Below are 9,821 nucleotides of genomic sequence, written 5' to 3' on the forward strand. Positions count from 1 at the left end.
TGTCAACCACCATTCTATTCTGTTTCTATGAATTTGGTTAAGATTCCACATATAGGTAAGATCAGACAGCATTTGTCTTTCTCTGTCTGACTTATTTCACTTACCATATGCGCTCAAGGGACATCCATGTTGATGCAAGTGGCGAGATTTCCTTCTTCTCCCTCCCTCCTCCCCCCCCACATGGCTGAATCATGTTCCACTGGATATACATACCACATCTTATTTATCCATTCTTTGCCCATTGATGGACACTTAGGTTGTTTTCCTATCTTGGCTACTGGGAATAATGTTGCAATGACCATGGGAATGTAGATAGTGATTTCATCTCCTTTGGATAAATACTCAGAAGTGGAATTGCTGGATCACATGGTAGTTCTATGTTTAATTTTTTGAGGAAACTCCATACTGTTTTCTGTAGTGATTGCACAAATTTACGTTCCCACTAACAGTGCACGAGGGTTCCCTTTCCTCCAGATCTTCCCCAGCATTTGCTATCTCTTGTCTTTTTCATGACAGCCATTCTAACAGGTGTCAGATAATACTTCATTGTGGTTTTGATTTGCATCTCCCAATGATTAGTGATGTTGAGAATCTTTTCATATATTTGCTGGCCATTTTTATGTCTTCTTTGGAAAAATGTCTGTTCAAGTTCTCTTTCCTTTTTTTAATCAGATTGTTTATTTTTTGTTATTGAGTGGTATGAGTTCCTGTTGTAATCTGCATATTAATCCCTTATCAGATATGTGGTTTGCAAATATTTTCTCCCATTCTGTAGGTTCCAGCCAGTTTTAGTTAGAGCAAGAAGGTGGAGATCCAGCTCAAAAAGTAGGTTGGGAATATGAGAGGTTTTGCTGAGAACAAATTGAGAGCTCCAGTGGAAGTGGGGTTTTGGGGGTGGGGAGGAAGCTCATGATGGGAATCATGACTTAAGATTAAGTCAGCTTAAGGGATGTACAAAGTGATATGGGGATTAGTGTCTGCGTGATGAGCGACGGCTTGGAGGTCTAGTGGCTATCAATGAAAACCTGGATGTGAGGCAAGGTGGTACTCAGTCTCTGGGGCTGAAGCGGGAGGGGGCTCCTACTTCCTCCTATCTCATCATCATAGCTTCCTTTTCAGCCTTGGTCTTTCAGGAAGCTGGCAGCCACGCAGGCCTGAAATGCCATGAAACTGGGGTGCTGAGGTGACCCCAGAGCTCTCAAAACTCTCAGGCCTTCCTGAAATCTTACTGAGAGCTCTATCAAGGCCAAGATGGGGCAAGTTTTACAAACAAACAAACCAACAAAAAGCACCTGGACCTCCAGAACAGATGTTCTCAAAAGTTGGTTCCCAGCAGGCAGCAACAGCCTTCCCTGAGAACTTGTGAGAAATGCAGACTCTTGCCCCCCACCCCCACCCAGCCCTACTGCATAAGGACCTCCAGGAGAGGGCCCGGCAATCTGGGTTTGAACAAGGACACCAGGCGAGTCTCACACTCACTAAGGTTTGAGACCCACTATCTTAAAGGAACTCAACAAACATTGGCTTAAAATGCAGCTGACTGTTCACGTCGCTCTCATGAGCCTAAAATCACAGAGCACTGAAAATGAAAGGACTTTTTCAAGGGCCCAATCTGGCCTTGAATCTTAAATGTAAAGGGTCCAAGTCGCAGAAAAGGAGTGTGACTGGTCCAAGCCCTCCTGGCAAGACAGAGATTACAATTCCAAATAACAAACAAAGCAAAACAAACAAACAACAACAAAAAACAACACCCCAGAACCTGGGAAATGGTTGTTCTTATGGGCTATACAGTTGCAGCCTTTCTATCTACCTATCTATCTATCTATATCTATATATAAATTTTTTTAATATAGATTGCTGTTGTTGTTTGTGTGTTTTCCATTATTGAAGTGAGAGCAACAAGGTCTGTCTTACTTCAAACCTGGCTCCTTTGAGGTTTGTTTGGTTTACTTTTGTTTTGGGGATTGCAGAGGTGCAGCTTCCTAAGGTAGACCCTGAGCCCCTGAGGAATGCAGCAGGCTCCGCAGGAACAGGAGGCTTTTCTGCAGCCTGATAAGTCTGCAGACGCTGTGTCTCTAGTCTAACGTTTGCCATTTCCAACTCACCGGGTCCCCGGGGAGAGGCGAACAGCCGAACTCCGTGCGCACTGGAGCCCCGGCTCCCTCGGTTTCTGGAGAGGAGATTTAGCCTTAATTTTTGTGACAGATGGAGTTGATAGTCTCTCCACGGAAAGGGGAGGAAAAAAAGCGCCAGTTTTTGACAGGCCGCAGACACCCGGTGCCTCTGGTGGTCGAAGGCTGCTTTGCGCCGCAGTTAAGGTAGTTCGCAAACTCCCACGCCTGGATCGCAGAGGCTGCTGTACCAGGGCAGTTTCCCTTAAACCGACAGAGTTTGAAACATACACTTTAATAGAAACCTTGGAGGGTGCCAATTTATCCCCTTCCTCTATGTTGTGACTGCGGCTAGATGGTACTGCTCAACATCCCTAAAGATTTTTAATATTATTATTGTTTTTTCATCGCCTTCCTTGTTAGAAACTTACATGCTTAAATAATAATAATAATTTGGCTTATTGGATTTCTGTCTTGCAGTTGATACCGATGCCTGGTTCCAGGGCGATACCTGCCAGATCCATAAATTGGGACCAGGGTGCTGGGAGGTGAAGGGGTGGTGGAGGAAGAATTTGTAAATCATCATTATCCCCCTAACTAAAGCATGTGCCTCTTTCTTGTGTGCGTTTGGATTTTTTTTTTTTTTTTTAATTTCAACGTCCCGCATTAAATTCTCTGATTTCTCTCCTCCCCCTGTGATGATCAGGCAGAGATGGGGAACTCGAAAAACAAACTGAATTCTGAATCCAGTAGAAAGCACAGATGGGGGCGAGGTACAATTCATAAAAGTACAAAAAAAAAAAAAAAAAAAGAGGGTAAGGGAAAAGAACCAAACAAAAAGGACCCTGAACGAGCCGGATGCAAACAGCTGCCCCGAGCCCTGCCCGCTGGTTCTGCGCGCAAGCAAGGGCTGCCTATCCGAGCCTCCTTAAGAGTAGGAGGAGCTCCCGGGCCTCTGTCAGGCTCCTTAAGCCGTTCCTTTCAAGCCCTGAATGCCTGAATGTGAGCTGCCCACCACCCTCCCCGCCCTCCCCCACTCCGCAACCCCACTCCAGCGGCTCGTAAAAAAAAAAAAAAAAGTTTCAACAACAACAGGCGGGACCAATAGCATCTCGAAAAGCCGGGAAAGGGGGCCGAGCAAAGGGCGAAAGAGAGTGGAGAAAGGAGAAAGCGGGCAAGGCTCGCAGCGCGCGGGGCCGGGGCTCGGCGAGCCGGAGGAGCGTTGCTAATGTTTTTGTTTGTTTGCTTTTCCATGCATGCATAATGAGGGGGCACCGCGGCACCACGCGGGGGCTCCCGGCCCACTTTTGTATTTAAAGCCTCGCTGCGAGCGAGTCCGCAGCCGGGCGCAGCGGATCCGCTTCCCGGGCTCCTTGTCACCCGGGAAGCCGCCGCCGAGGGAAGCCCGGGAGCCGCTCTCCGGCCGCGCCGAGTTTCCCGTTCTCCCCGCGCCGCCCGGAAAGAGCTCCCCGGAGCTCGGCCGAGGCCGGGGTCGCCGCGGGCGGAGGGGGGAGGGGACGCGGGCGGCCGGGCCGCGGGAAGGCGGGCAGCGCCCGGACGCGAGCCAGGAAGCGGCGCGATGCGAGAGCCCGCGGCGGCAGCGGCGGCGGCGGCGGCGGCGGCGCGGCGCTGAGCCCGGGAGGAAGGAGCCGCCGCGGCCGCACAACAGATCTGCAGGCGCGGAGCAAAATGCACCCGCGGCGCCGCGCGGTCCCGCAGCCCCGCCGCGGCCCCGCGGCCCGCAGCCCCCCGGGGCGGCAGTGAGCGCCTCCCGCCACTGCCGGGGGCCGACCGGAGGGGCTCTCCGCGGCCGTGCACTTCTCGGAAGCCCCCGCAGTCCCGGGGAGAGCCGACCTTCTGCAGGCAGCGGGGCACCAGCCGGAGGCGCGCATGGATTTATGAAAACACTCATGCAAGAAGTTGGCAGGACTGGGGCAAACTTTTCCGCCGGCTCCGCGTCCGCCGCTCCCCGAGCCTCGTCTCCTTTGCGCTCCCCGCCCGGCGGCCGCCGCTGCCCGCGATGGTGGCGGGGCTGCTGGGCGGCGGCGGCGGAGCCCGCTGGGGGACCGTGCCGGGCGCCTGGTTGTGCCTGATGGCGCTGCTGCAGCTGCTGGGCTCGGCGCCGCGGGGTTCGGGGCTGGCGCACGGCCGCCGCCTCATCTGCTGGCAGGCGCTGCTGCAGTGCCAGGGGGAGCCGGAGTGCAGCTACGCCTACAACCAGTACGCCGAGGCGTGCGCGCCGGTGCTGGCGCAGAGCGGCGGGGCCGAGCCTCCGGGGGCCGCCGCCGCCGCCTTCCCGGCCTCAGCCGCGTCCTTCTCGTCGCGCTGGCGCTGCCCGAGCCACTGCATCTCGGCCCTCATTCAGCTCAACCACACGCGCCGCGGGCCCGCCTTGGAGGACTGTGACTGCGCGCAGGACGAGAACTGCAAGTCCACCAAGCGCGCCATTGAGCCGTGCCTGCCCCGGACGAGCGGCGGCGGCGCCGGCGGCCCGGGCGCGGGCGGGGTCATGGGCTGCACCGAGGCCCGGCGGCGCTGCGACCGCGACAGCCGCTGCAACCTGGCGCTCAGCCGCTACCTGACCTACTGCGGCAAGGTCTTCAACGGACTGCGCTGCACCGACGAGTGCCGCACGGTCATCGAGGACATGCTGGCCGTGCCCAAGGCGGCGCTGCTCAACGACTGCGTGTGCGACGGCCTGGAGCGGCCCATCTGCGAGTCGGTCAAGGAGAACATGGCCCGCCTGTGCTTCGGCGCCGAGCTGGGCAACGGCCCGGGCAGCAGCGGCTCGGACGGGGGCCTGGACGACTACTACGACGAGGAGTACGACGACGAGCAGCGCGCCGGGGGCGCGGGCGGCGACCAGCCGCTGGACGACGACGACGGCGTCCCGCACCCGCCGCGCCCGGGCGGCGGCGCTGCTGCGGCGGGCGGCCGCGGGGACCTGCCCTACGGGCCCGGGCGCAGGAGCAGCGGCAGCGGCTGCCGCTCGGCGCCCCGAGGCGCCTGGACCCCGCTCGCCTCCATCTTGCTGCTGCTGCTGCTGCTCTTTTAGCCCTCGAGCCCCCCCGCCGTCGGCCACGGGAGGGTCGGCGCCGGGGCACCTGTGGCTCGGGGACAAGGCGGGGGGGGGGGGGGGTCGGGGATATTTTCCGAAACGTTTTCTAGGTGGCTTCTGCCTAGCCGGTCTCCCCGCCTTGACTCTTGGCACGACCCTCGCCTCCTCTCCAGAGCAGGACTCTTTGGACATCCTCCCCTGCCCCCATCCTAGGTTCCAGAAACTCCCCGCAGAAACCGGCCCAGCTCGGGACCCCCGAGATGAAACGGGCCTTGGGGGGAACAGAACCATAGTCCTGGACTCCGAGGAGAGGATGCTGACCGGTGGGGTCTTACAGAGTTTCAAGGGACTGGATTTGGAGCAAGGCTTTTGAAGGAGGATTTATGTTTGCAAAGGGACTGTTTATTAGCGTTTCTCCTGCGAGGGGAGAAAAAGTGTCGGTATCGACTTTTATTGTGGCCAGTGAGGACATTGCAATGCTAACCGATTCATTCGTTTACTCTTGGTGTCCGCGCCCAGAATTCTCAGTCTTTGGTGGGGGGAGGGGGGGAGGGCGGAGCGGGCATGAGAGGGGTTAATTTTCCTGAATTCGTTTTGGATAATTTGGAGCCCTTGCCTTTAATTTCATTGCCACCACTCTGATCTCTTAGCACATTTTTTAGGATTAAGGATCCAAAAAATGCTGATCTGAAGAGTTGCTAGTGGCGTTGAACAATGCAACTTTCTATCTAAAAGAGCTCTGCACTGCCATCTATGAAAGCCTCTTTATGATGTTTGTTTTGCCATTTTTGTTCTTTACATCAAGAAAATGTATGTACAAATATGCAGAGAACATATATTGCCTCTGCTTTTATCAGGGCGCTCACCCCTGGTACTTCGTATATAAAATGTATTAAAACTGGGGTTTGTTACCAGTTGCTGTATTTTGTGTATAGAATTTTTATAAATTGTATGCTTCAGAAATAATTTATTTTTAAAAAGAAATTAAAAAATTTAAATCCACATCCATGGTACACCTTTCCTCCCTGAAATGTAAAGAATCAGTTTGTCACCAAGGATCCAAAACCACAGTCCATTGTGAAGTGTGCTCTATTTAGAACAGTTTTAAAATGTACAGTGTATTTTATAGATTTGAAGTTAACATTCTTATTTTCAAGAGAATTTATGGACATTGTAGAAATGTAAAAATGCATTTCCAAACTGCCTTAAACATTGTATTTTTATAGACATTGTTTTTTTAAAAAAAAAAAATCCTATGTTTTAAGTAACTGTGGCTTTGTGTATTTTTTTTTTTTTTTGGTTATTTGATTTTATTAAAATGTGTACATCAGTAAAGAGTTTTAAATAATGAATATGGTGTAGTTACTTTCCAGAGTTACATTGTGGTTAACCCAATAATGGGGGGGGGGGGGGATGGAGGGGCCACTGGGAATCTATCAACCATCAACTGAAATTAAAATACAGTACAAGAAATGAGGGCTATTATTTCTGCCTTCAATTTAATGAACAATTAGACATCTGTAAATGAGGCAGCTAAAAAGATATAATTTGACTGGTGTCCACTGGTATTTATGTTTGTGGAGAGTCTTCACATAATTTGGGGCTAACCTAGACATCTCTTTCCCCTCCCCTCTTTCCACTGGGACCCCCTCCTTCCCCCCCCCCCCCCCCCCCCCCCCCCAGTGTCCTCTCTGGCTACTAGACATTCTCATACAATCAAACATGCCAATAACATCTGTTACCAATAGGTCTTAGGAAACCTGGGAGACAACTTCAAAGTCATTTTCACACTTTGGGTGAAAAAGTACAAAATTTTGTTACAAAACATTCAGGCCGGCAAAAGTAAACATACTGGGGAGAGGAACAATTACCAGAACTTGTAATATTGTTGTGAGGAGTTGTTTAGCAGTGGGCTGAAGGCTGGGTTCCTGCCAGAGCTACTGATCTACACTCAAACGCCCTTAGATAAATAATTACACTCTTAAGCTGTGTCGAGTGCTGATACACTTGACCTTGTAAATAGAAATGTTTGCAGTAGGAATAAACTCCGGCATTGGAAAATCTTTTAAACATTAACACAAAAGAGAGCGCTCTGTCCTCTGGGGATTTGAGTCTGAACCTCGCCAAGCTAGGCACTTGCAAGGGGGAAAAAGTTTATTTATCTTCTATTCCTGGTGTTTATTTAAAGCTTTTCATTTTAAACTCGGTGATTGGAAGGCAAGTCAGGAGTTTAAAAGTCACCACAAATAAACTTTGTCTGAGGGGTCGACAGATTAGCAAGATCTCATGTCTCTTTATATGATATTAACATGTGCTGAGAAAACATAACCAGATTTCTCTGCTGCCTGAAGTAATTAACAAAGCTATGCCCCCTTCCAACTTCCTCCCACCCACTCCCACCCACTCCCACCCCCTGCTTTCGAGGTTTCTTTCGCCTCTAACAGGCTCTTTTCCCAGCTTTCATGGAGGGCTTCCAGGCACTTCTTATTGCATCTAAAACCAAGATTCATATATGCATAGCATCAGAAAGTCTGAGCTAGTTGTGGTTCAGACCAGCCCAGGAGAGTGGTGTGTGGATAGAACCCCCTCACCTGAATGGTTGAGTAAACATATTGTTAAAATAAAAACTGAAAGCGTTGTTTCTTTGGGAAGTGAACAAAGAGTATTCCAAGAGACTTGTAAATGAAATCAGCTTTCTTTACAAAACGATGAGTTAGCAAATGCTTCTGCATTTGTCCTTAAATATATTTAAATCATCTCCTCCTCGTGTTATTTTAACACATTCTTAACTAAAAGTTAAGTCTTTGTCCCAGTAAAAGGCCCAGTTTCCCCCAGTAAGAAGTAAAAGGCATTAGCACTAGAAAAGGCCTGATAATTAACTGCTACAATAAACTCAGGACTTGATTTTACAGGGTCCTGTCAAAAGCATCTGCCTGGAGTAAATCAACACAACTCGCTCTTGGGGAGCGAGGACACGAGGCTTTATGCTTCCTTCCTTGGAGAAAGTGAACACTGATTGGTGGTCCATTTTAATTTAAACAGTTCTACGCTGGAGCCCAGGAGCCCCCTCATCCCTCTGCAGACCCAGTGGATTCCAGAACAGGTTGCTGAGATGTTAGGTTGTGGCATTGTAGGTTGCCATCTGGTCCTAGGCAGAAAAGATTTTTACAGATGTTGACATCTGTAATATCTCATGGTCTCTGGGGAGCCTTTGGAATTTTGGACATTTGAGACGGCCAAATGTCTCATGGAGAATGCCTGGAAGTACCATTACTGAAGGCAAAGGTAACCCTGGCTTTTCCCGGGGATTCTCGAAAAGCGCCAGACTTCTAACAGAAGTCTTCCAGAGCGAGAGCAGCTCCTTTTGGATCTCATAGAAAACCTGTGTCCTCCCGGCCGCTCCCATTTCCCCGTTAGCAGGTTTGCATTCTCAGTGACAGTTTATTTGTCTTTGGAGGCACTTCAGTGACAAATGTTTAAGGGAGTGTGGGACAATGGTGGAGAACAAGGGGGCAGTTCATTGAGCTGACAGTAACCATACAGTAAAAGGGAGGAGGTTCAGGCTTCACTGCTCACCCAAGCACACGGCAACGCTTTTGTGTATGACCACAATGGACATAACATAAGGTCTCTGTTTATGTTCAACAATATCTAGCAATGTACGCGGGCAATACACGTATGTCAAGTGGAAAAATGGCTGGAGGGAACTAAAGTCTTGCGCTAAGTAGTAGGACGTCCGTTAGCACGGGCCCTCACAAGTGTTCGTAAGTAAGGAACAGCTCCTGGTGCCAGCTGCCACAAACTTAAGGGGACACCATGCTCTGATACATCTGGGGTGCACTGCAGCCCTCCCACTGGGGTCCACGTGGGTGAAGACAACTCAGAACCAGCAGTCTTTCTTGGTTGAAGAGACAAGAGAAACCGCATGGACAGGGGAGGGGTCCTTTCTTCACCACTCCCAATGTTTGCACCCAGACTCCATCCCGGCAATGCTGTGTTGTATAGAATTAAAAGAGGGGAGAGTGACATGAGAACCTTCAGAGACCGCAAACTCTGCACTGAAAATCTTTCTGCTTTCAACTTAGCCTTGCATGATTAGCTCACTGGTTTCAACCGTGGAAGTTCTCAGACATAATCTCACGTGTCCTTTTTTGAGCCCATGAAAAGAAAAGCAGACATTATTTGGTTTTTGACCTCTTACACCTAGGCCCTTCCGAAACATCTGAAACGTCGTCAGTGGACTTGGTTTCTCCCAGTTCCCCAAAGCAAGTTTATTGGGAAGCATTGTGTTACAATGCCCATGGCCCAAGAGCAGTTTCAGGAGGCTTGGGTTTCCAGTGGGTCTTGCAGCCTTGTGAGTTAAGTAAAGTTGGAGGTTACTGTATTCTATTGGAGGGATTGCTTCTGGTGGACAGTTGTAAAGCTTCACCCTTGACTATTTGAACGACATAAGTAATGTGCTATTAGCATAAATACCTTCTAAGGCATCCATTTAATCAATTTCTTAAATAACAGAATGATCTACTACAAAATAGTGGACTGTATACACTATATTTTGGCACAAAGATGGTCATTCTCCCACTAGTAACCAGGGGCTCTAAATAAATGATTTCAACAATGTTTTATTAAAGGACGACAAGAGCCCTCGAGCT

The 9,821-nt window shown here is 50.3% G+C and overlaps 1 protein-coding gene across 1 annotated transcript; it reads left to right on the forward strand.

The window, feature by feature from the left end:
• Positions 1-4,131: 4,131 nt before the first annotated feature.
• On the forward strand, positions 4,132-6,505 carry GAS1 (growth arrest specific 1). Its single transcript, XM_057724912.1, has one exon. It carries the CDS (start codon positions 4,132-4,134, stop codon positions 5,164-5,166), a length of 1,035 nt encoding a protein of 344 aa, XP_057580895.1. The 3' UTR covers positions 5,167-6,505.
• The last annotated feature ends 3,316 nt before the right edge of the window (positions 6,506-9,821 follow it).

This window comes from Hippopotamus amphibius, chromosome 2 (assembly GCF_030028045.1).
Source record: "Hippopotamus amphibius kiboko isolate mHipAmp2 chromosome 2, mHipAmp2.hap2, whole genome shotgun sequence".
Lineage (NCBI taxonomy): Eukaryota > Metazoa > Chordata > Mammalia > Artiodactyla > Hippopotamidae > Hippopotamus > Hippopotamus amphibius.

Excerpts from the sequence above, each read along its gene's own strand:
- GAS1 (XM_057724912.1), top strand. The coding sequence starts at position 4,132 with ATGGTGGCGGGGCTGCTGGGCGGCGGCGGCGGAGCCCGCTGGGGGACC.